The sequence below is a fragment of the Nyctereutes procyonoides genome, unplaced genomic scaffold, assembly GCF_905146905.1.
Source record: "Nyctereutes procyonoides isolate TBG_1078 unplaced genomic scaffold, NYPRO_anot_genome, whole genome shotgun sequence".
Classification (NCBI taxonomy): Eukaryota; Metazoa; Chordata; class Mammalia; order Carnivora; family Canidae; genus Nyctereutes; species Nyctereutes procyonoides.
This window is the reverse complement of record NW_026575048.1, coordinates 25,712,398-25,739,438: the sequence shown is the minus strand read 5'-3', so window position 1 is coordinate 25,739,438 and position 27,041 is coordinate 25,712,398. Positions and strand designations below refer to the sequence as shown.

Below are 27,041 nucleotides of genomic sequence, written 5' to 3'. Positions count from 1 at the left end.
AAACTGAGAAACTGAATTTGTTATTTTACTTTAAATTTAAATCATCACAAATAGCTAGTGGCTACTATATTGGACAGCACAGCTCTCCGGCTAGCAGTTGTGAGTAACAATATCACAGATTTTTTTAATTAATAAAAGGAAGCACTTTGCAGCAATTATGGATCCTAACAATGCAATGCATTCTCTCTCAAAGTAATTTCAGAAAGTGCCCAAGGAAAGAGGAAATAACTCTTTTGGATACAATCTTCCAATGGGTTCCAGCATTAGGATAAGTGGAAAGCTGGCCTAAGAAGAATCACATTATTTTATATCTGGAAAGGATTCAATGATCATTTTACACGGAAAGAATCCTTGGTTTGGAAGTCAGATGAGTTGCCTAAGGTCACACAGGAGGACAGAGTAGAAACCAAAAGCCAGATCTTAAAATACCATGTTTTGTTAATTGAACTGTGATCATTTCAGAGGTGTATATTGATGTAAAATGTTATCAACTGCACACCTTAAAATATGAGTAAATACTGCAGGTCAATTATACTTCAAAAAAGCTGCTTAAAACACATACACACACACACACACACACACACATTACATATGCCCCACCCTACCATCCTCTGGCAACTCTTCAGTTCTAGCTCATAGAGTTACTGTAAGGAATAAACCAGTTAATGTATTTAAAGACTCAGAACAGTGCTTGGTATGGAGCTGGCACTACAGAAACATTAGCCACACTATCATTATTAGATACCAGCATTCTGCCCTACTGACCAGTTGTGGAAATGTAATACAAAAGTGGGCAGGATTTGGAGTTACAAACTCTAGATTATAGGTCCGGCCCTTGGGCAATCTGAGTCTCAGTTCTTCATAAAATGAGTTAATTAGCTGAACAAAATAATCTCTAAAGGGCCTTTCCAAACTGAAGGTTTTGGACATGGCTGAGCATAGGAGTTGTAAGAATGGGAAAGGATGCACATGGGACCCTTAGGGAAGAACTGATAAGATTTAAGAACTGGCTAGATGCACAGTATGACAGAAAACTATGAGTCAATTATGAACACAGTTTCAAGCTGTGTATACCTCAAGGTTTAAATAAAGAAAGGAGCAAGTCAACCCAGTAGACGTATATTTATTATCTTAAAAAATCAGTAGGTTTTCCAAGGAAATGAATATTCATGACCTTCTGGACACAAAATGTTATCCAGTACATTTAAAAAATGTATGCTAGGGGATCCCTGGGTGGCACAGCGGTTTGGCGCCTGCCTTTGGCCCAGGGCGCGATCCTGGAGACCCAGGATCGAATCCCATGTCAGGCTCCCGGTGCATGGAGCCTGCTTCTCCCTCTGCCTGTGACTCTGCCTCTCTCTCTCTCTCTCTCTGTCTGTGTGACTAACATAAGTAAATAAAAAAAAAATTAAAAAAAAATGTATGCTAAACCCAAAATCCCTTCTTACAAGATTATTTTAAAACTATGTTAAAATCCCAGGCAGCCTCGGTGGCTCAACGGTTTAGCGCTGCCTTTAGCCCAGTGCATGACCCTGGAGACGTGAGATCAAGTCCAATGTCAGCCTGCTTCTCCCTCTGCCTCTATCTCTACCTCCTTCTCGGTTTCTCATGAATAAATAAATAAAATCTTTAAAAAAAATGAAATCCCTATGGATAATTATAATTATCATATGTAGCATATTTTAATAACATTCATTTCAAAGTATCAATTTTTTTAAATCAGTGCACTTATCAATCACCAAGAGACTAATCTATTGGTCAGCTCTTCTCATGTGGAAACAACCTAACCCTAGAGTCACAGAGTTGCCTGTAGATGTTATAGCAGAACTCTCAGACAAAGCATTTCGACCTGTTTTCTCTTAGACAGTGACTTCTTCACAAGCTGATCCTCAAACAGCTACACTGCAATACTACATTTCATGCACTGTATGGAATGCATTTTCAGTATCAGCTCCCTGAATAAACAGCTGAGTATGCACCTAAGCAGTCTTTTAGAGAATCGTGGTTTCACTGGTATGACATCCAAAAGAGTGCCTCAATCATACTGAGGAGCATACTTTGCAAGACTCTTACTCTTTTCATAGATGTGACCAGTCCAACAAAGTTATGCTGACATTCTGATGGGCTCTATTCCATTACAAATGTATTGATGTCACATTTCTGGACAAAAATATAAAGATCACAGTTGTTCATGAAATCTTCACTTTTGGTTCATGGACTGAAAAAAAATCCTGCCAACTTTTTGATGATCTTCAAGGGCAGCATTTCAACTATAATATCCTTCTCTGGACACTGAGGAGTATTTCAGTTATAACTGACTGCTTGGTCAACATTTGGGTCAAATCCCAGAACAAAAAAATTTTTTTAAATAAAATTGTTTAAATGTTGCAGTTTAAGACTATCTGCAGACCTACCTAAACATAGTCAAAAGGGACCAATTTATGACTAGATAAAATGAAAAATGTCGTTGATTAGCCTAGAACAACAACATAAAAAATGCTTAATTGTAAGCAAAGCAAATGATATGCTGCAATATACTACAGAAAAGAATCAAGACCACTTGGGGAATGAGTCACTTAAGAGTCATATTTTCCAGATCTTAGTTAACTCTTTCTGTTTGGAAACTTAATTTTACCCCACAGAATAGAATTCTCTCTAAAACATAACATATGGTTCTTCCCTTTTAAAATGGCACATAAGGAAGGCTATTTTTTTTCTTTTCTTAACAATTAATTATTATAGAGGCACCTGGGTGGCTCAGTTGGTTAAGGGTCTGCCTTCAACTTAGGTCATGATCCCAAAGTCCTGGGATCAAGCCCATGTCAGCTCTCGGCTCAGCAGGGAGTCTGAGTCTACCCCCGCCCCGAGTAAATATAATCTTTAAAAAATAATAATAATTAATAATTATGAACACTAGTCCCTGAGATGTGGTAAAAATATAGCCATAAATGCAAATTTATATAATACGGGACTAAGGGAAGTAATGTGACTTTCCCTATAGCAACTGCATCAAATTTGATATCCTATAAAAAAACAACTCCCAGTGACATCTTTTTTGTTCACTACCAATTTTCCATAAAAGTATAATAAAGTATAGGAAACTGATCTTAAGCAGTGTAACGTAATTACTTTTCTACAAAATTAAACAGTGGGCTGAATCCTGATGTCATCTTATTCCAAATGCTTTTACTATCCTCTGGAAAGGACAACTTTTTTTTTTCCCATTACTATCAGTGATGTTCAAGTCACCCAAGACTCAAAACTTTACCCAATTTCATTTTTTTTAATTTTTTATTTATTTATGATAGTCACACAGAGAGAGAGAGAGAGAGGCAGAGACACAGGCAGAGGGAGAAGCAGGCTCCATGCACCGGGAGCCCGATGTGGGATTCGATCCCGGGTCTCCAGGATCGCGCCCTGGGCCAAAGGCAGGCGCCAAACCGCTGCGCCACCCAGGGATCCCCTTTACCCAATTTCATGAACTAGAAGCTCATCCCCACTCTTTTTCCTCCTTTGTACTAAGTTTGCTTATGGAGCATCTCTCACATCATTTCAAAAATATGCCATGGCATGAATGGAGGAGACTCAGTCTACACCATCTACATTTTACTAAACATAGAGGACAACATGTCTGCTAAATAGAGCATTGGGTCTTCATTTTGTAGGTTCATTCGAAATGAACTCAAAGGTTCATTCTGTTTTTCATTTTGAAGAGAACTCTACCCCTATGCAATTCTAACAGGAGAGATTCAAAATTCATATAGCAAAATTGAAGGATCAATTTTCTAACTGCTACAGTATTCCACTTTTGGAAAAATTCTTGTACAGAAGTTAAATCAGATGAAAGTTGCTATTGAGATGGAGGATGACAAATGGAGTTCAAAAATGTTTCCCTCAAAGCACATGTAGAAAGCCTCAATAAACCTCAGCTGTTGTTATTTAACAAACATGTACTAAATATGTACTATTTTCTAAGCACTATGCTAAGTAGAAAGAAGTTAAAAAAAAAAAAAAAACAACGAGCTCACAGGGAGCTCACAGTCTAGAGACTCTGCAGCCTTAGTGAAAATAAAGATGGTTCAGAAAGCTAAATTTGCTCATAAAAATCTTTTATCATCCAAAGCATTAAACCAAAGACTACTGTAGGAAAAAAGGGATAGCTATTTTTCAATTCTGTTACTCAAATATCATTGTATAGAAAAGTAAATTCCTTACGTGTAATAAAACAACTAATCTATCATATGTCAGGTGTAAATTCCATACTAGAATACACACACATACACACACACACACACACACACACACATATATATATTTGGTATATATACAAAGTCTGATCTAACATGTCTTTTGCTTGTTCCACAGTCTTCTATTACCTAAAATCCTAAAAGAATATAAGTAGTCTAAGTCTTGGCATAAACAATATAAATCAATCAATTACTATACTCACTGCATAATACTTTCCTTACTTTCCCTTTTTGAATCATGTACAGATGTTCATTTTATCTAAGATTAGCATATGCTTATGTATTTCTAACCTCAAACAAAAAAAAATTGAGAAATTAATCTCAACAAAATTACCAAGCTTAGTAATATCTATTACTGCACAAACTAACATCTTCCTCTAGTGTGCTGTGGTCTAGACTGTTACTGCATAGATGTATCTATCCTTAAAGGAAACAGACTGCAGAAAGGTATAGAAGCTTCTTGAAATTGCATACATGCATATGTTAAGGGTTGTTTTATCCCTTCATGAATGTGCTGTGCATCAAGTACAAATCATTGCTTCTTCACCCAGAGTGACACAAACCACTCCTTCCCCCACACATCCCCCCTTATCCATGGGGGACATGTCCCAGGACCCCCAAAGGATGCATGAAACCACAGTAGTACCGAATCCTAGATACATTTTTTCTCTCTCTCCATGTCTTTTTGTACTGTTATCACGCATCTTCTTGTGATGATGTGAGATGGTAAAATGCCTACATAGAAGATGAAGTGAGAGGAATCATGTAAGTATCATGATGTAGCGTGATGCTTTGATCTTCTGACAATAGGTCAGAAAGAGGATCATCTGCTTCCAGACCACAGATGACTACAGATTAAGTAAACCATGGAAATCAAAACCATGAATAACAGACAGTACTGTACACATATAAGCACATGTATACATTCTCATGCCAAACATACTCTTGCTATGTGAAAGGAATATGGGCTTTGGAATCAGACATACCTTGTAACTCAGAAGTTCATTACCAAGTCCTTTTGTGTTCAAGTTTCCTTCACTATAAGAGAATCTGTTTTTGTTTTTGTTTCATAACTTTTGCTAAGAATAATCATTCCAAAAGCCCAGGGAAACCGAGTGTCTAAGCACTCAAGATTTTTCCTCTTTTCAAAATGCTTCCCTAGGAAATGTGAAGGGCATTTGTAACACAGGCAGTTGAAGGCACTGACAGAGGTGTGTGGTTTATACTTTCATTTATATTTTAGGTCCTTTTTATATAAATTACATATTACAATAAAAATAGTATAAAATGTAAAAGTGCCTCTCTGTCTACTGTCATCCTCAGTAAAGTCTATTTCCTGCCAAATATTAAAAAAAACAAAGGCTGGGATCCCTGGGTGGCGCAGCGGTTTAGCGGCTGCCTTTGGCCCAGGGCGCGATCCTGGAGACTCGGGCTCGAATCCCACGTCAGGCTCCTGGTGCATGGACCTGCTTCTTCCTCTGCCTATGTCTCTGCCCCATTCTCTCTCTCTCTCTCTGTGTGACTATCTTTAATAAATAAAAATTAAAAAAAAAAAAAGGCTTTCTTCATGTGCTCAATAGGACAGAGGATGAGTAATTTCTACTCTGCATATAATTTGGCACAATTTACTATAACTGGAGTCTGTTTCCTTCAAAGGTACATCTATGCAGTAACAAGCTAGGCCACAATACACTAGACAGGACATTAATTTGTGCAGTAACAAATAATACTACACTAGGTGTTTGATTGAATTTCTCAGTTTTCTTTTGTCTTGTTCTACTGTAGAAATACATAAGCATATGCTAATCTTAGATAAAATGAACATCCGTACATGATTCACAAAGGGAAAGTAAGGAAAGCTAAGGTATTTTTTTAAAATAAACAAAGTTGGGATCCCTGGGTGGCGCAGCGGTTTAGTGCCTGCCTTTGGCCCAGGGCACGATCTTGGAGACCCAGGATTGAATCCCACGTCGGGCTCCCTGCATGGAGCCTGCTTCTCCCTCTGCCTGTGTCTCTGCCTCTCTCTCTCTCTGTGACTATCATGAATAAATAAAATCTTTTAAAAATAAATAAATAAAATAAAATAAACAAAGTTTAAAAATAATAAAATAAAATAAAATAAAATAAAATAAAAGTTTATGTTTGTTTCCAAAGAGGCTTCTTAAAGAACAGAGAAAATATTAAAATACTTTTAAGCAATTTGCGATAAAATCCTGGTAACCTACACTTTCTAAATAGATAAAATAAGTGATAGTGATTACCTCTTTTAAAATTCAATGGCAAAAAGAAATTCTATAATCTGACACCCTAATAATTTGTGATATTCCACACCCAGAAATAAAAGGGGAAAAAAAAGAAACAACCTCAACCAGAAAACTACTATTACCTATAAAAAAAAAAAAAAAGTAAAAGGGACTGTCTCAGCTTAGAAATTAGCATGGAGCTGCGTGCCCACATCAAACAAAATCTGCTACGTACCTTCCTGGATACAGTCTCCAGCAAGAGCAGAGAGCTGTGGTGAGCGCTCCTCCAGTAACTGCTGGTGAATACTCACACATCTCAAAGTCCACCATGGCAAGCTCTAGGAAAAAAAGTACTACGTAAGCTGAAAATAAAGGCCTCTCTGAAAAACAATTTTTACATTAATTGAAATCAGTGTTTAGAATCTTTTTAACATGTGTGAAATTAAAGTTATGCTTCAACAAACTTATCCATCCACTGCTCTGTCCTTGGGAATAATACCCAAATCTGCTTCTTCCTCTTCTTCAAGAATAACCTCTCTCCTCCATTCTCTCAGAGCCTGTAATTTTAGCCAGTTGGGCTTCCTGATGCCATTCAGAACTTAGTATCTCCTCCTTAAAATGTTTGCTGCTATCATCATCTCCACTGTGGCACCCCCTCAGCACCATAATCCACAGCAGCTCCTCCAGGAGAGCTCCAGCAAGAACTTCCAGGAGGCAGAGTATGCAGTGGTGGTAATGGGAGGGGAGGGGTAATTTTTCTTCCCTCCTCTGAAATTCTAGCATATTATTTGTACTACCTCCTTTGAAAACACATTCCACCGCATTCATATAGGTCATCCCTAGCTTTCAGTGTTGTCCACCATCTGCCCAATAAGATAAGAAATCATGTCCTGTTCATCTCTACATCCTCCTCAAAGCAATGTATTTTACACAAACCACACGTTAAGAAATACCTTGGATTCAAATATTTCCCAAAACTAACCCAATCCCTTCCATATCCTTGTGAAATCCCTCCATGAAGCCTTCTCCCATGAGGAGGGCACACATCAGTCTCTCACTTCTCTGAACTTCTGCACTGTTCCTAGAAGTTAGTACCACATCAGACAGCTCTTATTTTTCAAGAGTAGAACTCCACCTGGCCCAAACATTTTGAGGATAGACACTGCTTTTTATACACTGCCTTGACTAATGCACAGGCTGAGAACACAGTAGGCTTTTTTCTACTGTCTAGTGTCCTTGATTACTATTAAAAAAAAAAAAAAAAAAAAAAAAACTTGTCCCTGGAACACCTGGGTGGCTCAGTCAGTCAAAGCATCTGATTCTTGATATTTGGCTTAGGTGATGATCTCAGGGTTGTGAGATGGAGCCCAGCGTTGGGTCTGCACTGGGTGTGAGGCCAGCCTGGAATTCTCTCTTTCTCTTTCCCTCTGCCCACCCCTTGCCCCCCATTCCTGCACGCACAAGGTCTAAGTAAATAAATCTTAAAAAAAGAAAAGAAAACATACAACATCAGATGCTGAACCTTTAAACATCAGATCAACACATTAACTTTTTTTTTTAAGATTTTATTTATTTATTCATGAGAGACACACACACAGAGAGAGAGAGAGAGAGAGAGGCAGAGACACAGGCAGAGGGAGAAGCAGGCTCCATGCAGGGAGCCTGACGTGGGACTTGATCCTGGGTCTCCAGGATCAGGCCCTGCCTGGGCTGAAGGCGGCGCTAAACCGCTGAGCCACCAGGGCTGCCCAACACATTAACTCTTAACCCAAGAGGAGGAATGTGGAAAATAATAGAGGAAGTATAGCCTATTCTTCTATTGAAAAATAAAGGTTCCCTTTTCTATTTGCCAAGAACTGCTTAATAGAAAATCTGAGGCATTAATAAAAAAGAAACTTGGGATCCCTGGGTGGCTCAGCAGTTTAGTGCCTGCCTTTGGTCCAGGGCGTGATCCTGGAGTCCCGGGATCAAGTCCCATGTTGGGCTCCCTGCATGGAGCCTGCTTCTCCCTCTGCCTGTGTCTCTGCCTCTCTCTCCGTGTCTATCATAAATAAATAAATAAATCTTAAGAAAAAAAAAATTTGCAAGCTTACTCCTTTTTTTTAAAAGATTTTATTTTTAAGTAATCTCTACACCCAATGTGGGGCTTGAACTCACAACCTCGAGATCAAGAGTCACAGGTCTACCAACTGAGCCAGCCAGGTGCTCTTCATTTTTTAAATAATTATAAATAAGGAAACTGATATTTCAGAAAAATTACCTAGCATAATGTCACGCAGCTATTAAGTAGCTAAGCAAGACAAACTCTGATCTGATTTCAAAGCCAAGACTCTTTTTACTCAACATTTACGTATTACTAATACTAGCCTATCTACTACAGATTAGAGGATTGGGGGGAAAATCACCTTCTTTTATAGTTCCACAAAAACATCACAATGAACAACTAGATATATCCTTTACAAGTAAGCCTACTCAAAGCTAACTTTAAAAGGTTAAAATTAACTTGGATAAGTGTAGGACACTTCTTTCATTTTATCTTCACTTATCAAAGAAGTCATTTTTATATCAATTAGAAAATGACATATTAAAGATCCAAAGAAAAAAGAACTGTCATGTTTTCACTGAAAGGCAAGATTTCAGCAAAAAGTGATGTTTGCATGGTGACATGTAACAAGAAAACAGGGTTGTAAACCCAAGTCAAAAGTTGTTTAGAATCTGTTTAGAATTCAAATAACTTGTCTCTCCAATCCTACAAAGTATGACATCCACAACCAGCAATTCACATATCTATTTGTTCTAAGTTGACAGTACATATACCTTTTTTAAAAATGCTTAACAGGGGTGCCTGGGTAGCTCAGTTGGTTAAGCATCCAACTTGATTTTGGCCCTGGTCATGATCTCAGGGTCATGGGATCGAGCCCTGCACTAGGCTCTATGTTCAGGGCAGAATCTGCTTGGCCCTCTCCCTCCAACCCCTCCCCCTGCTCGAGTGTGCTCCAGCTCTAAAATAAATAAACAAAACCTTTTAAAAATAATGCTTAACATAATTGCTGATGAAAGTTTTCCACCAACAAAATTTATAACTGTCTCACTCACTCATTAATAACTAATTCATGGGCAGCCCTGGTGGCCCAGCAGTTTAGCACCACCTGTAGCCCAGGATGTGATCCTGGAGACCCGGGATCGAGTCCCACGTCAGGCTCCCTACGTGGAGCCTGCTTCTCCCTCTGCCTGTGTCTTTGCCCCCCCCCCCATGTGTGTCGCTCATGAATAAAGAAAATCTTAAAAAAAATAAAAATTAAAAACAAAACTAATTCACTAGAAAGAAAATAATGCCATTTGGCAGCCTTGTACCTTGGCAACTTTCTTTAGAGCCAATTACTAGTCATTTTATAAGAGAGCATTTCACTCAGATCAACTCTGGAAACATTTTTTAATTCAAGCTAACAGGGCCAAAAAATCACAGATAAGGCCCCTGACATATTGAAACCCATCTAGTAAAACCTCTTCTAGTACAACTGATTCCAATCCCCCTGACTTTCATGACAATGATAGAGGCAAAACTTGCCTTACCTTTTCTTTGTCTAAACTGAAATACTTAGGAAATTAAGCCCTTACATAGTATAGACCAAGTCTACATTCTGCCAACTGAAAACTGTTTCTCAAAATTTTTCAGCCAATACTAAGAAATTGAGAGGTTTCATATAAAATTTAATTTATTATTTCTGGTAATATGGGTCAAGCTGCCACAATCAGAACAGGAGTCAGTAAGCTATAGTTTCCAGACCAAATCCAACAACTATCCCTTGTTTTTGTGCAGCCCAAGAACTAACAGTTTGTACATTTTTAAACCCCTGAAAGAAACACAAAAGAATATTTTGTGACATGTGAAAAGTATATAATTCTTTAAAGAAATGATGTAACAGGGGTACCTGGGTGGCTCAGTCCATTCTGACTCTTGATCTCAGTTCAGGTCATGATCTCAGCACCATGAGATTCTCCCTCTGCCCCTCCCCCTGCTCATTCGTGTCACGCACACTTGCGTTCTCTCTGTAAATAAGTACTCTTTAAAAAATGATGTAACAGGGATGCCTGTGGGGACTCAGTGGTTGAGCGTTTCCCTTTGACTCAGGGCATGATCCTGGAGTCCTGGGATCAAGTCCCACATTGGGCTCCCTGCACGGAGCCTGCTTCTCCCTCTGCCTTGTCTCTGCCTCTCTCTCTCTCTCTCTCTCTCTCTCTCTCTCTCTCTCTGTGTGTGTTTCTCATGAATAAATAAATAAACAATCTTAAAAAAAAATGATTTAACAGACATTCAACAAATGCTGTAATAAATTCAACCCGAATAATGAACCAAGGTATGTGAACCAGGAAACAGTAATTAAGATCCACTGTAAAACTAATGAACATTGATATACATTCACACATACACATATATACATCTATTTAATCCTTTTAAAGGGGCTCAATATAATCTCACAAAGAGAGAACATTTTTATTTTCATCAGATTTTACAGTGAATTACCTAGACAACTAAGAAACACACCAAAACACTGTCAGCATCACACCTTTAGTCTGATGCTACTCAGCACATAAGTCATCCCTGGGTATGAACCAACTGCCTTTTTTTCTTTCCTTACCTGAATAGCTGTCAGTTTATGCCTTACATTCACTAGAATAACTCGTGCTAATAAAAGCAGTATAGGCTTTGAGGTCAGGCTGTAGACTGATTCACCATCTAGAATAAGCAGATTCAGAACAACTGCATCCAGTCCTCTGACCTGAAAAAAAATATGTAAGACAAGATGACATGATTTAACAAAATATTAATCTTCATAGGTCATATAATAACATATTTTCCTTAACTCAGCTTTGAAACAAAGGCATCAATCTATTACACAGCAATTGGCACTGGACAGAATCCTAACATTATAAATGCCCCTGGAGACCCACAAATCCTATATGCTTGCACTTTAGAAGAACAGTGAAATCAAGAAAATGCTAGTATTGAAGAGGCTTCATTCTTTATAGATTTACTTACAAAATATCATCTCTAAAAAGCATCGCTATGTTAAAGTACTTCTAGTAAATACATTTCACATATACTTCATTAGCTGGCAAATGTCATGACAAAGCAGGTCTGCTCCATAATTCCTTTTTTTTTAAGATTTTATTTATTTATTAATGACAGAGAGAGAGAGAGAGAGAAAGAGAGGCAGAGACACAGGCAGAGAGAGAAGCAGGCTCCATGCAGGGAGCCCGATGTGGGACTTGATCCTAGGACTCCAGGATCACGCCCTGGGCTAAAGGCAGGCACTAAACCTCTGAGCCACCCAAGCTGCCCTTGCTCCATAATACCAAAGCCAAACAGCCAATAAGGTCCTACATAGCAAATGCTGAGTGGGCTTATAACTATGGACCGGTAAGAACATAAGGCTGCAAAAAAAGAGATGCCTTTGAAAAATCCACTCCTTAGCTGAACAGAGATTTTCTACAATGGACAAGGCACCCGTGTTTTCTAAGATGTGTACTTTATAAGTTTGACAGCTACCACAAAATAGACAGCAAGCATGCTTACATATTAGAAGCATGGGCTCTAATGTAATAGACACAGAATAGTGTCCTTTTTCTGCCTCTTACTCGTTTGTGGGTATGGGTAAATTTTTTAACTGAAGCCTCAAATATGAAATAATAAAACTCACTCATTATAGCGTTCTTATAAGGATTAAATTAAATAAGCCAAATAATGCCAGCACCTGGCTCAATATGTTCAATATGGCCAAGAAAGAAATAGCTGTGGATTCATCCACTGTCCTACCTTCATCATCAAGAAGTATAACAGAGAAATAAAGATTTACCATGAAAAAGCACCACCAAACCACAAACAAAGCTTACCATTACCTACACTACAGGCAAAGGAATTTTTTTTAAACTTCAATAATTAAGAAACTATGTTGACGTTATTATGGCTACCTCAATTTTAGAAGGAAATAGATATAAATGTTATGTGTAGCTGAAAAATGACACAGAAGTCAGTGTTTGAACAGAAATCCCAGCGTGTTTTCCTACTCCCAAACCACTGTTCTTCCTACCACCCCAGTTGCCTTCCCCACAGATCTCTTCCTGCTTCTCAGGATGGGTCAGCACCAGGCCAAGCATTAGAAGGCTGCAAGGACAGGGCCAGGATCACATCTAGTCTTCTGACTGGGACCACTACCTTATGGTGGTGTGCTTGACATACAGATAATGGAAGAGGCCCCAGTGTAGAGGAGCCCCTCACCGTGAGATCAGTCTGCAACACATGAGCCCAAGGTGTTTTGTGAGAGCTCCAAGTGGAGGTGCTGAATACACCACTGGATACACTCACTTAAAGGTTGGGAGAAAAACCTGCCCTCTGTACCCAGACTGTATTTACAGCCTCATCGAGGTCTCTTCTCATACAAAGATACCAAAATAAAGATTTAACCACCTTTATTTCCCAAAGTCCAAACCAAACTGGTGAAGTACAACAAGATATGACATGCCTTTAAGACAAGAATCCGGGTGCCTGGTTGGTTCAGTCGGTTGGGCAGCTGACTCTTGATTTCAGCTCAGGACATGATCTCAGGAACGTGGGATCGAGCCCCATGTCATGCTCCATGCTCAGTGAGGAGTCTGCTTGAGATTCTGTCTCTTTCCCTCTCCCTCTGCCCTCTTCCTTCCCTGCTCTTATGCCTCTCTCTCTCTCTCCCTCTAAAATAAGTAAATCTTTAAAAATCATATTCTAATCATTTTGAAATGAGAAACACATTAATTTAGCAGAAATTTAGATCATTCTCTTCTAAATGAAATCTCTAAAGATAAGTAATAAATGAGTAATTTACTAGGGTAACAAAAAAACGATACAAAGCAATAGCCCGTGGTATACTATCTATGTATACTGTCTCTGATACTCAAACCCAAGGGTGGTTACTAAACCACCTACTCTTCAATTCAAAATTCTCTGGAGATGGGCGGCACCTGGGTGGCTCAGTCTGTTAAGCATCCAACTCTTGATTTCAGCTCAGGTCATGAGATCAGCCCTGCTGTCTGGCTCTGTACTTGGTGTAGAGTCTGCTTTAAGATTCTGTCTCTCCCTCTCCCTCCCTCTGCCCCTTCCTCTCCTCACACATGCTCTCTTCTCTCTCTAAAATGAAAAAAAAAAAAAAAACCCTTCTCTGGAAATGGTATTAACAAGGCAAGTAATAAATAAATGAGTGAATATATGAATAACCAAATAAACACATTTCTCTTCCCAGTGCTACCTTGCATCATCATGAAAAACTGAAATGCTTTTCTACCTTCTGCTTAGGTAAATCAGCTTCTGCCGACCCCCAAGATATAACACTGAAATTCCAGCTGAGTTCTAAATGTGTTTCAAGAGGTTTTGGGAAATGAATGGTCTGTTTTTAAAAAGGATTGTTTATATTTTCAATAAAAACTGACAAAGCAAAGGTTACGACTCTCTTAGGAATTATTCCTCAGTCAAGACAGCATGTGACATGTAAAAATAAGTATTTATCATCGTAATAGTAAAAAAAAGTTGATCAGCAAGCCTGAGATAAATTTACTATAAAACCAGATTACTAAGATCAACCTTTCTTTGTAAGAGGTGACCAGTAATGCTTGGACATGGGCCTTCAGTGCTATACCTTTGGTTAGCACCAGACGTCAGAAAACAGTATAAAAAATGGACAAGGCCATAAGTTAAAAGCAGGGAAAATGAATTTGACTTTGGTCACTATACTCCATGACCATAAAATATGTTCACAAATATTTGTGCTTCACAAGAGCTAAGAAACATAAATCAGCACAGAAAAATGACAATTAGAAAATACGTGTTTAAAAACTTCAACTCCCCCTACCTTCCAAATTCTCAGATTGCTGGCAAAGAGTATAAATTGAATATTCCTTTAAAAAACAAACTGACAAAAAAAAATAAAAAAATTAAAATAAAAAATAAAAACAAACTGAGAGGCGCCTGGGTGGCTCAGTCAGTTAAACATCTGCCTTCAGCTCGGGTCATGATCCCAGGGTCCTGAGATGGAACCCGCTCAGCAGGGAGCCTGCTTCTCCCTCTCCCTTTGCCATTCCCCTGGCTTGTGCTCTCTGTCAAATAAATAATTAAAATCTTTTAAAAAAATAAAATAAAAATAGAAACAACCTGACCTTACCAAAAAGAGATGAACATGCTTACACTCTAAGGCAAAGCAACTCCACTTGTGGATATATATAGAGCACTGCAGAGCTTCCCCACTCCTCGCTGGGAAGGGTGTATAAGAGGCTAAAAGATCATAGCCCGAGGACCAGTAAAAACAGCATCCTCCGTTGAGCACACTGCATTAGTCATTTTTTAGTATGCTATGCTTTGAAATTCTTGCAAATGATTTCCAGAAGATGTGTTCCTAATAGCATTACATGTAATATACAGCAATAAATAAAAAGGAAACATACTATATGGCCATCAATAGACAGACATATAGATTCTGGTGCAGTCATACAACTGAAATACTATACAACAGTAAAAATGAATAACAGTATTTTAAAATATAGTATTTCAAAAAACAGTATTTCAAAAATATACCATTGAGCAAAGCAAGTCACAGAAGAATGTATACAGTTTGTTTCATTTTATAGAAGTCCAAAAACTGGCAAAATTAAACAATAGGTATTCTACAGTTATATAGGTGCTGAAACTATGAAGAAAAGCAATGGAATGGTTAACACAAAATTCATGGGACTGGCTCATGGGAGAGGGCGGCCGGGGACATTATCCAGAAGCACACGCAGGGGACCTTCTAAGGCGGTATTTCCCAACCCCTTTCCCAGTCACAGCACACGGAGAAGATGCTATGATTAGTAGTGCACAGCAGGGATCTAGCAAATGCTGCCGACCAGGAGGGACCAGTTGAAAGGCTCCCCCACCCCCACACAGGGCCCCTCTGCTCCACATCTGTAGAACAGTGGTCCTGAAGTTCTGTTCTCCTGTGCTGCTAATGTTTCTCTCTCAAACTGGGTGGTGAGAACAAAGGAGTTTTATTATTTCAACTGCATACACTTCGTATGCTTTTTTTTCCAATGTATGAGATAGTTCTAATGGAAAAAAAAAAAAAAAAAACAACTAAAATCAAAGTCTCAAAGTTTCGGGCAGCCTGGGTGGCTCAGCGGTTTAGCACCTGCCTTCAGCCCAGGGCGTGATCCTGGAGACCCAGGATCGAGTCCCACATCAGGTTCCCTGAATGGAGCCTGCTTCTCCCTCTGCCTGTGTCTCTGCCTCTCTTTGTGTGTCTCTTGTGAATAAATAAATAAAAATCTAAAAAAATTTTTTTAAAAAGTCTCAAAGTTTCCTACAATCTGGCCTGAATCCCATGAAGTCTGACCTTTCAATGCTACTCCAGCAGGCTCACAACATCCCGCTCCCACAAACACTGCACTCTTCCCCGCTGTGAGCATCTACTTACATGACTGTACCCAGACTGCCTTTCCTCCCCTTCCCTACCTGTCCATTTCTCATCACCCTTCAGGTTCAACTCAAGGACCACTCCCAGCTAAACTGTCTGACAAAATTCCCATTCCCCACATCTCTTGGTTAACTTCAATATTTTACAGTCCAAATCTCTCATGTAACCTATTTCTGTACTGCTTTGAATTGTTACCTGACATCACAGGTGCTTCTGCACTAGTATAGCAGAAAGAGGGCTGGATTTGGACCCAGAAATTGTGGCTTCCAACTGCCTAGCTCTAAGACCTCCGACAAGTTTCCTTCACCACTGGGAGCTTCCATTTTCTCATCTCCAGAATCCTCAAACTGATAGAACATGTGAATTGGGATGCCCGGGTGGCTCAGCAGTTGAGCATCTGCCTTCGGCTCAGGTAGTGACCCCAGAGTGCCAGGATCAAGTCCCACATCAGGCTCCTTGCAAGGAGCCTGCTTCTCCCTCTGCCTATGTCTCTGCCCTTCTCTAGGTCTCTCATGAATAAATAAATAAAATCTTTAAAAAAAATTTTAAAAACAGAACATGTGAATTAAGCACTCACCCCACATATCTGTGTGCAACAAACACTTACGACTTTGACTATTTGGTGAATTTTTAACCTAAACCACAGGGCTGAAGAGGCAGAAACTGTTTCATACACAACAAGAAAAGAAGTGAGATGTTCCATATAAGCAAATTTCTAGACAACTGAGACATATCTCTTTAAGTGACATAATCTTTGGGATTTTACTTTAATGACAACTTTTATAAAGTGAACATTAAATTCCCTTCTTAGACATAACATACAGAAAATTTTTTAATCTGTTAATGATTTAGGGCCAGGATCAGAATTTCATTCATTCTATTACAACATAATATAGTTATTACACAGATGTGTACAGAGCTAATTACTGTGGCTATCAGATTATGGCTGTTTTTGTACTTCTTTCCACTCCCACCATCAGATTTTTAAAATATATTATACTTATTTATTTTTAAAGATTTATTTGAGAGAGAGCATGCAAGCAGGGGGAGGGGCAGAGGGAGATGGAGAGAATCTCAAGCAGACTCCACACTCAGCAAAGAGTCCAATAGAGGGCTGAATCTCTTGACCCTGAGATTAAGACCTGAGCCAAAACTAAGAGTCCGACTCTCAACCAACTGAGCCAGCCAGGTGCCCCTATTTATTTTTTTAAGTAAGCTCTATGCGCAACGTGGGGCTCGAACCAACAACCCCAAAATCAAGAGTCACACACTCCACCAACTGAGCCAGGCAGGAGCCCTTCTACCTTCAGATTATTATTTTTTCTAAAAGATTTTATTTATTTATTCATGAAAGACACACACACAGAGAGAGAGAGAGAGAGGCAGAAACACAGGCAGAGGGAGAAGCAGGCTCCATGCAGGGAACCTGATGTGGGACTCGATCCAGATCTCCAGGATCACACCCTGGGCTGAAGGCAGATGCTAAACCGTTGAGCCATCGGGGCTGCCCTGCCTTCAGATTATTAATACTTATCTCTAATAATTCCATTCCTGACACTGAACCTTCTGGAAGTACTTGAAAAATCTGATTAATGAACAAGCATTCTTAGTAGATTTTGTACAAGCTATAAAGTCATGTTTTTTTTTCCTACTTACTATTAACTCCAGTTTATAAAAACCAGTTCCTAAAGAAAACAGTAACACAATAATAACTATATATGACATTTCCAAGAAGCATACCTCACTGAATTGCTGGAACAAAATGGACGGCAAAAAATCCTGAGGTTGTAAATCAACGGGCGGCCCTGTCCAGTTACTCTGAACAAAAAGTTGCAAACTGCTTACGCCAATTAGGAATATCATCTGTTGTCTGCATACAAGAATAAAGAAACAAATATGAACCACTGTATAACCACAATTTCATTTCAGTTTTACTATTAAAAATGTAAAATATTGGGATCCCTGGGTGGCGCAGCGGTTTGGCACCTGCCTTTGGCCCAGGGCGCGATCCTGGAGACCCGGGATCGAATCCCACGTCGGGCTCCCGGTGCATGGAGCCTGCTTCTCCCTCTGCCTGTGTCTCTGCCTCTCTCTCTCTCTCTCTCTCTCTCTCTCTCTCTCTCTGTGACTATCATAAATAAATAAATTAAAAAAAATTTAAAAAAAAAATGTAAAATATTAACCAACATCCACAGAGATTATCCAAATATTACAAAATAAAATTTCTGAAACTTAAACAATTTATGTCTCAATGTCTAATATTATAACCATGAGCCACACAGGGCTCTTTTAAATTTAATTACAATTAAATGAAATTTAAAATTGTGTCCCTCAGTTGCACTACCTACCTCAAGCTCAACCACATGTGACTAGTGGCTGCCATACTGAAGAGCACATTTTCCAACAATGACTGTCTTACACTGGCAAAGCACTATTAGATGTATTCAGTCGGCTTTTCTATGAAGATTTCTTTTCTTTTTTTTAATGTATTTATTCACGAGTGACACAGAAAGAGAAGCAGAAACATAGGCACAGTGAGAAGCAGATTCCCCACCAGGAGCCCACTGCAGGACTCAATCCCAGGACCCTGGGATCATGACCTGGGCCAAAGGCAGACACTCAACCACTGAACCACCTCAGCATCCCTTCTCTATGAAAATTTCAAATAAAATTCTACCTTTCAGCTGTGTCCAAATCTGTTGAGTAATCCAGGAATGTTACTATCTGCTTCTCTAGGAAGCTGTCAATCTTTTCTTCAGTCATCATTGTTGAGTTAAAAATATTTTGAGTCAATGAATTTAAGAATATGGCCTCATAGTTCCCTTCGAGCAGCAATTGTAAGAAAGATCCACTCTCTGCAATATAAAAAATTAGCTCAATAATCCAAAAGACCAATTATTTTCATGTTGTAAAGGATAACGCTATTAGGCAAATCTACCATTTTCATATGCAAAAAAAAATTGTATTTCCTTAGAATGCTTACTATACATTAATCACAAAGCACTGAACAAATTCCTATTATTCTACGAACATCACTTCTACAATTCACAGCTCATCCATACGATGAGCCACAAGGTAGAAATTAGATCCAGGAATAATATTCCTCATTGGTCATTTACTAAATGCTTCTGCTGGAAAATTCAAAAAGAGTCCTATTCACAACAGAAAAGTTTCTACAATCAGGGGTCTAAGGCCTTTCATAATCTAGCTTCTCGGATCCCCACTATTGCCCTGAGGAACAGCTGGTTCTCTCCTTGCTCCTCTAATACCCCATGCACCTTCCCGCCTCCACATTTTTACACCTGCGATTTCTCCTGCTGAGCTCTTCTCCACTTGTCTGACCTTTTAATCAAAATTCAGCTCACGTCTTCTTCCATGAAATCAGACTTCAAAAACTACCTCTCTCCAGAAGCACCTGTTGCCTTCACACACACACACACACACACACACACACACACACACACACACTAGACACTGTCCTACTAAACTGTTATTTTTCTTCCGGGTCCAGCTTAAATCCCACAACCAGATGGGCCTTTATCCCACATCTGTCACTAGTAAACATGCTTTTAACCCTGCCTCTCCAGTAAATGTGCACAGTTCACAAACATTACATCGTTGCTGCCTCGTTTCAACTTTTGTGCTTATCAGCTGTGGGACCCAGAAAAAATGAGTCAATCTGTCTTTAAACGTCTTCACCTGCTAAATGGCATGAAACGGAGTATCCACCTTTAGTGTTTATCGCAAGGATTAAATGACCTTAAACGTTAAGGACTCCGAAGGAAGCTGACCCGGCTACCGCGGTTACCGCGGAACCCAGGCTGGGAGGAGGCGCGGAGCCCGGGGACCCCGCCCCCCGCATCCAGGACGCAAGAATCCTACGCCTAAGGGATCAGCCAGATTTCCGCAAAAAAAAAAAAAAATCGAAACAAGGAGGAACGAGAAGCCAGCCGCCACCACTCTCCCCTTCGGTGCTCCGGGCAACCTCGCCTCTCTCACCTGAGCCGGAGACTCCCTCCTGCTTCCACCGCCGCCGCTCAGCCGCGGTGGCGAAGCCCCTCAAAACTGCCAGCTCCGGCGTCCACGTCACCCTGGACATCGCTGCAGTCAAAGCGGGTTCCCACAGGAGTCAAAAGAAGAAAGTGAAAGGAAGAGGGTCCAAAGATGCCGAAATCTAGCGGCGACAGTGCCTGTGAATACTCCCACGGCCCCGGAAGCCCACGTGCAGACATCGTCACCTGGACGCGGCCATGACAGGAGCGCGGGACACCCTGGGAAAAATACGCACGCGGCGCTCGGGTTTCCGGCCGGGAGACCCACGCCAGGCCTTGGCACTGAGCATGCCCAGTAGAGATGCCCCGCCTGGAGCAGCGAATGGGCGGACTGGAGGGCGTGGTCTGTGCGGGCCCCGCCCATAAGGGGCGGAGCCAAGTGCTGTGCACAACTTGAGGGAGGCGGCGTCCTCCTGCACCACCCTCCGAGGCTGGGGCTGAAAATGCGGCTGGAAGCCCGGGTCTTGTCCTGCGCAGAGATTACAGGAATGAATGATCTACCGCTTGCGTTCCTAAACATTTTTGGATCGGAACCTCCTGACTACATGACCTTCACGCAAAATGCACGTGGGCATTTTAGGGTACCCTAACAGCATTCGGGCCCCATTCCGGGAAGTTAGAGACCCTCTGGAGCAGAAGCGCAAGAACCACCTCGCAGAGAATAGGTCTTTTTTTCTTAGAACGAATTAAAGTATAAGGGAAGTTTTGGGGCGCCTGGCTGGCTCCGCCGGAGCACCATGCGACTCTTGATCTCCGGACCATGCGACTCTTGATCTCCGGGTAGTGAGTTCAAGTCCCAGGCTGGGTGTAGAGATGACACACATACATAACTAACTAAATACATAAATAACTGTTTTTAAAAAGTGGGGGCACTGGGGTGGCTCAGTGGTTGAGCATCTGCCTTCGGCTCAGGTTGTGATCCAGGGATCCTGGGATCCAGTCCCCTGCATGGAGTCTGCTTCTCCCTCTGCCGGTGTCTCTGCCTCTCTTTGTGTGTCTCTCATGAATAAATAAATGCAATCTTTAAAAAATAATTAAAAATAAAAAGTGTAAGAAAACTATCTGGTTTTGATGCTGCCACTACATAAATCATGACTGAGTGGGACCTCTGACCCTGTGGCTGGTGCAGCGAAGCTTGTGCAGGATTGACTGAGTCCAGAAACCTGCCACCCTTGTGTGTCTGCCACTGAGGACGGAGCTGGAGCCTGATTCGACCTCCTTTCTTCTCTATAGCCATGCTCCTAGGCCAATACTGAGGCTTGGAACACCAGGCCTCAGGGAGCCAGGACTCTACCCCAGTGGGCTTGAACCTGCACTGTGAGAGTGCCACACACTAGCCAGGGTAACTCTGACCAAACGGCATTCTTGGAGCAATCTAGTGCCAGAGATCTCTGAAAGAGCCTAGCCCAGTGCCGGCTCCAAGGATGTCAGTACGCAAGATCGCTCCAGACTGTGGAGGGAATGGTGCTCAGCTTCAGCCAGCAGCAGCCACGAGAAGCCAGATCTGGGCAGAGTGGAGAAGGGAGTTTGCCCTAGAATGTCTTCTTACTGATAAGTAAAAGCTATTTGTACAGGAAATATTTAATCAGCATGTCGTTTGGTCTTTTTAAGCACAAAATCCTACACTGTGTAAACCATTTGACAGTTGTTAGAGCTATTAAAGCAGAGACACAGTGGCCGCTACAGTAGGTTGATCACTTGCCTGGAAAGCCACATTGTCCCACACAGTGAACTTGGTGCTTTCTCTGTAATTCAAGGTTGGTTTGAGTAAGATATGCTTGACAATGATAACAAGTACATTCATCTCTCTTCAGGCAAATAAAAATGTGGGAGAAAAAATTATGGTCTCGATTGGAAAAAAACTAAAAACAAAAAAAAAAAAACAGAGTGGACACTGAGATGGTGAGTAGGCTATGTCCACTTGAGGATGACCAGAGTGGCTTGGCTGGGTGGTCCTCTGGGAACCCTCATGTCACTATCTAGTTAGTCTTTTTCTTGGGCTGGTCAGATTTCTCAGAGACGTTTTAAATCTCCTACCTGGGCAATGCAGGTCCAGTTGCCAGAGATCCAGAGACAAGCAGAGCAGGAAAGCCAGGAGCCTCAACATTCAAGACCCAGTCTGAATGTCAGACCCTCTAGAGCCCACTGCAAGGGGAGTGGAGGGGAAGAGGTGGGCAGGGGTTCCAACAGACAGACTCAGCTTTGCAGTAGTCCTCCTCATTTCAGTTCTTCCTCTTCTTACCCTGAGACCTCCAGTCCTAGGGCATCTAGTGCTCCCAGTTGCTGAGTCTTTCCAGGATGCTTCAGTCTAGATACAAGTTTGCCTTAGCTTCTCCCATCGCACTTTTAGGACTGGGCTTTCTCTGGTCAGCTACAGCAGTTACTTGCTCCCCACCAGGGCAAGCAAGTCTCATCATCTCTTCCCCTGCAGGTTACGTCGTAATTTTTTTTTCTTTATCATGGATTTAGTGGGTTTTTTTTTTTATTTAGTGGGTTTTGAAGAAGGAGGGATGTCATATGTTCAACATGCCATGTCTACCCCAGAGCCTTAAACTGTATTGTAAGTGACACCTTTCTCCAAGTAGCTTCAGGTCTGATACATGTATGTGTTTTAACTAATCCTATCTCATACCTAAGCAGTAACAAGGAGGCAGGATTGTAACCAGCATTTCATGACGCTTCAATCCTTTTTCATATTCATTAACAAATCTCATGTTTTTGTTTGTTTGTTTTTAAATGTTTTATTTATTTATTCATGAGAGACACAGACATAGGCAGAGGGAGAAGCTGAGCGTGAAGGAGAAGTTCCCTGCGGGGGAGCCTGATGTGGGACTCGATCCCAGGACACCAGATCACTTCCTGAGCCGAAGGTAGATGCTCAACCACTGAGCCACCCAGGCACCCACAAGTCTCATGTTTAATAAGAACAGTTTTTAAATGTTTATAGCAGCCTTTTTAGGAAGCACCAAAAACTGGATACAACTAAATGTCCATGCACAGAGAAACAAATAAACAACTATGATATGTTCATACAATGGAATAGTATTCAGCTATAAACATGAATAAGCTACGGAAACATACAATATACACAAAGAGCAAAGTAATTATGCTGAGTGAAATAAGCCAGGAAAAAAAAAGAGGAGATATGATATGAGTCAATTTATATAAATCGAGAAAACAAAAACTGATCACTAGAGACAGAAAGCTCTAGTGGTTGCTGGGGGAGGGGAAGTGGAGAGGAAAGCAGGGAACAAAGACAGGTTGGGGAGTAACAGATATATTCACTATCTGATTATGCTAATGGTTTCATGGCAGTATACATATGGAAAAACTTAAAGTACTCAGTTAAAATATGTGCACTCTTTTCTATGTCAGTTATACCTCAATAACACTGTTCTCAAAAAATTGACTTCTACAGGGACGCCTGGGTGGTTCAGTGGTTGAGCGTCTGCCTTCGGCACATGGTGTGATCCTGGGATCCTGGGATTGAGTCCCACACCCGGCTCCCTGCAGGGAGCCTGCTTTTCTCCCTCTGTCAGTGTCTCTCATGAATAAATAAATAAAAATCTTTTTAAAAAAATTGACTTGTATAAAACGTGAAATCTGATCTCCGAAAACTAACATTCAAAAGCCTTCACCTCACACACAATTCTTTCTTCTCATCCCATTGCTGGTCCTCTGCTCTCTCCAAGCACTGCGTCTCTCAGAGCCCCACAACCATCACTAACCCTCAACAGAGTTAGCTAGGCCTTTGTCCTGCGGCAAATAAATGAACGTGGATTGAAGATATAAGATAAATCGGATATGGGGTTAAATACAGTTAAACAGATATCTCACTTAAGTCTTACGATAACTCTAAGGCAAATATTATTAAGCCAATTTTTCAACCAAGGAAACTGAAAGGCAGGTATCTTGCCTAAGATTACACTAGGATTTGAACCTCGTCTGACCATTAAAGCTCCATGGTGGGATCCCTGGGTGGCGCAGCGGTTTGGCGCCTGCCTTTGGCCCAGGGCGTGATCCTGGAGACCCAGGATCGAGTCCCACGTCGGGCTCCCGGTGCATGGAGCCTGCTTCTCCCTCTGCCTATGTCTCTGCCTCTCTCTCTCTCTATCATAAATAAATTAAAAAAAAATAAATAAATAAAGCTCCATGGTCTCTCCATCTGGTGAACAATGATGGAAGAGAGAAGTATGTGACTGGTACGCAGGTCAGAGCAAGTAGGTAAATAAGTAAAATAACCCCCCTCGTGAACATACCGGAAACAACCCTGGAACCAAAGTCAGTACAGATACTGAAAATCCCTGAAAGCAAAGACTGGAGAAGCAGAGGAAAGAAAGGATTTATGTGGTTGAGGTAGGAGTGTTGGTAGGAATGTAAGTCCAGTGGAACAGAACAAGACACCTAAAGTCAATGAAGAGCAACCAGATCCTGCAAAGATTTCCTTATTCGGAAACTGCCCTGGTAAGTGGGGCCTGAACCCAGGCAGCCTACTGGTGTCTCCCTAGTTCACCTTGACCTTGGGGCTCCTGGAAGTTGACTCTAACCACTAGCATGCTTCCCCTGAAAGGTGTGTTATTCGTCCCACAAAGCAAAACAAAACCATTCCTTTGATAGGTCTTCATTCAGGTGAAAAAACTATAAGGCTTTCAGTAAGACTTCACTAGATATAGTATGGGTACAAAGGAGACATAAATGTAGATACAGGAACAATGCCTCTCTGACTCACACAATCTGGGCTGGATCCTATTTAGAGAGTATCATCCCTCCCTCAACTCTAGAATGCTTTTGGATGCTTAGAATCACATAAGGGGGCCTCATGCCCTGGATAGGAAGCTCTGAAGGGACCCATGTATCCCAAACCCACAAAATAAATCAAAGAATATACACGAGGGTCCCTCTCATTCAAGATCCAAGGACACAGAGTGACCTTGAACAGCTGCCCTCTTGATTTAGACTGTTTAGACTCCAGGGAAAAGGCATCTCTACATATTTTTTTTAAGATTTATTTATTTATTTATGATAGACATAGAAAGAGAGAGAGAGGCAGAGACACAGGAGGAGGAAGCAGGCTCCATGCCGGGAGCCCGACACGGGACTCGATCCCAGGACTCCAGGATCGTGCCCTGGGCCAAAGGCAGGCGCTAAACCACTGAGCCACCCAGGGATCCCCACATCTCTACATATTAATCTATGTTCTGATAAATTAAAAATACAGGGAGGATTTGAGTTGCAGAAGCTCATAGGTAAGAGAAATGACACTTGTTAAATTTCTGTCTTTGTAGTTAAAAATAGAGCTACCCTACGATCCAGCAACTGCACTGCTGGGGACTTACCCCAAAGATACAGATGCAGTGAAACTCCGGGACACCTGCACCCCAGTGTTTATAGCAGCAATGTCCATAAGAGCCAAACTGCGGAAGGAGCCACAATGTCCTTCGACAGAAGAATGGATAAAGAAGATGTGGTTTATGTATACAATGGAATATTCCTCAGCCATTAGAAACGACAAATACCCACCATTTGCTTCAACGTGAATGGAACTGGAGAGTATTATGCTGAGTGAAGTAAGTCAATCGGAGAAAGACAATCATCATATAGTTTCACTCATACAGGAAATGTAAGAAAAAGTGAAAGGGATTATAGGGGAAAGGAGAGAAAATGAGTAGGAAAAAATAGAGAGGGAGACAAACCATTAGAGACTCCTAACTCTGGAAAACAAACAAAGGATTATGGAAGGGGAGGTGGGCCGGGGGTTGGGGTGACTGGGTGAGGGCACCAAGGAAGGCACTATGTGGGATGAGCACTGTAACATCAGTACACTGAGTACTGTATGTTGGCAAATCGAACTTCAACTAAAAAAAAAAATAAAATGTGAGTGGGAGAAGTGTCAAGTTTAAATAAATAAACAAATATATATATATTTTTTTAAATAAATAGAATACTTACAAAAAATAAGAATAAATGAACAAATTTCCCTCTTTGCATGAATGCAACAGATTCTTGCATAATTAAGTGTCCTTTTTCAGTAGTAATGCTCATTCCTTTGCTACTCTTCATGTCTATTTTTGGTTCTGGAGGTTCTCATGAAATATAATTTTATTTACAACAGATAAGGACAGCAGCTAGCAAACATTTCACAATTTTAAACTCAGATGTACCATTCATTTTTTTAAATTGAAAGATTAGGGATCCCTGGGTGGCGCAGCGGTTTGGCGCCTGCCTTTGGCCCAGGGCGCGATCCTGGAGACCCGGGATCGAATCCCATATCGGGCTCCCGGTGCATGGAGCCTGCTTCTTCCTCTGCCTCTCTCTCTCTCTGACTATCATAAATAAATAAATTTAAAAAAAAAATAAATTGAAAGATTATTCATTTATTTATTTATTCATGAAAGACAGAGAGAGAGAGGGAGAGACACAGGCAGAGGGAGAAGCAGGTTCCAGGCCGGGAGCCCAATGTGGGACTTGATCCCGGGTCTCCAGGATCAGGCCCTGGGCTGAAGGCGGCGCTAAATCGCTGAGCCACCTAGGCTGCCCTAATTCTAGTCATTTTAGATGTTTTAGAAGAAAAAGTAGAAAACATGCAACTTAACATTTACTTAAATTTACATTTTTGCAACTCCTGGTTGGCTCAGCAGTTGAGCGTCTGCCTTTGCCTCAGGGTGTGATCTAGGGTCCTGGGATCAAGTCTCACATCGGACTCCCTGCATGGAGCCTGCTTCTCCCTCTGCCTGTGTCTCTGCCTCTCTCTCTGTCTCTCATGAATAAATAAATAAATAAAATCTTAAAAAAAAAAGACTTTGTAAAAATAAAGTCAACATAAATAAATTCTATGGACTAGATATATAATAATATGCTAATTATGTTCTTTATTTCATTACTTAGGCAAACAATACTCACCAATTAATGGAATACTTCAACATGTCCAATTATTTATTTTGATGACTAGCACTTATTATAAAAAATATGATTTAGCATATTTTTGTGGAGTGAGACACCTGAGTGGCTCAGTTGTTTAAG

The 27,041-nt window shown here is 40.8% G+C and overlaps 1 protein-coding gene across 1 annotated transcript in view; it reads right to left on the bottom strand.

Moving 5' to 3' along the window:
* TTC27 (tetratricopeptide repeat domain 27) overlaps nucleotides 1-20,265 on the bottom strand; it is a 177,449-nt gene extending 157,184 nt beyond the window's left edge. Inside the window, exons 1-5 of the mRNA XM_055327505.1 lie at nucleotides 19,969-20,265; nucleotides 18,647-18,824; nucleotides 17,710-17,839; nucleotides 11,131-11,271; nucleotides 6,726-6,828 (exon numbers count right to left, since the gene is read on the bottom strand). Coding sequence (XP_055183480.1) covers nucleotides 6,726-6,828; nucleotides 11,131-11,271; nucleotides 17,710-17,839; nucleotides 18,647-18,824; nucleotides 19,969-20,068 — 652 coding nt within the window. The 5' untranslated portion in view covers nucleotides 20,069-20,265. The remainder of the gene's footprint in view (nucleotides 1-6,725; nucleotides 6,829-11,130; nucleotides 11,272-17,709; nucleotides 17,840-18,646; nucleotides 18,825-19,968) is intronic.
* Nucleotides 20,266-27,041: the final 6,776 nt, after the last annotated feature.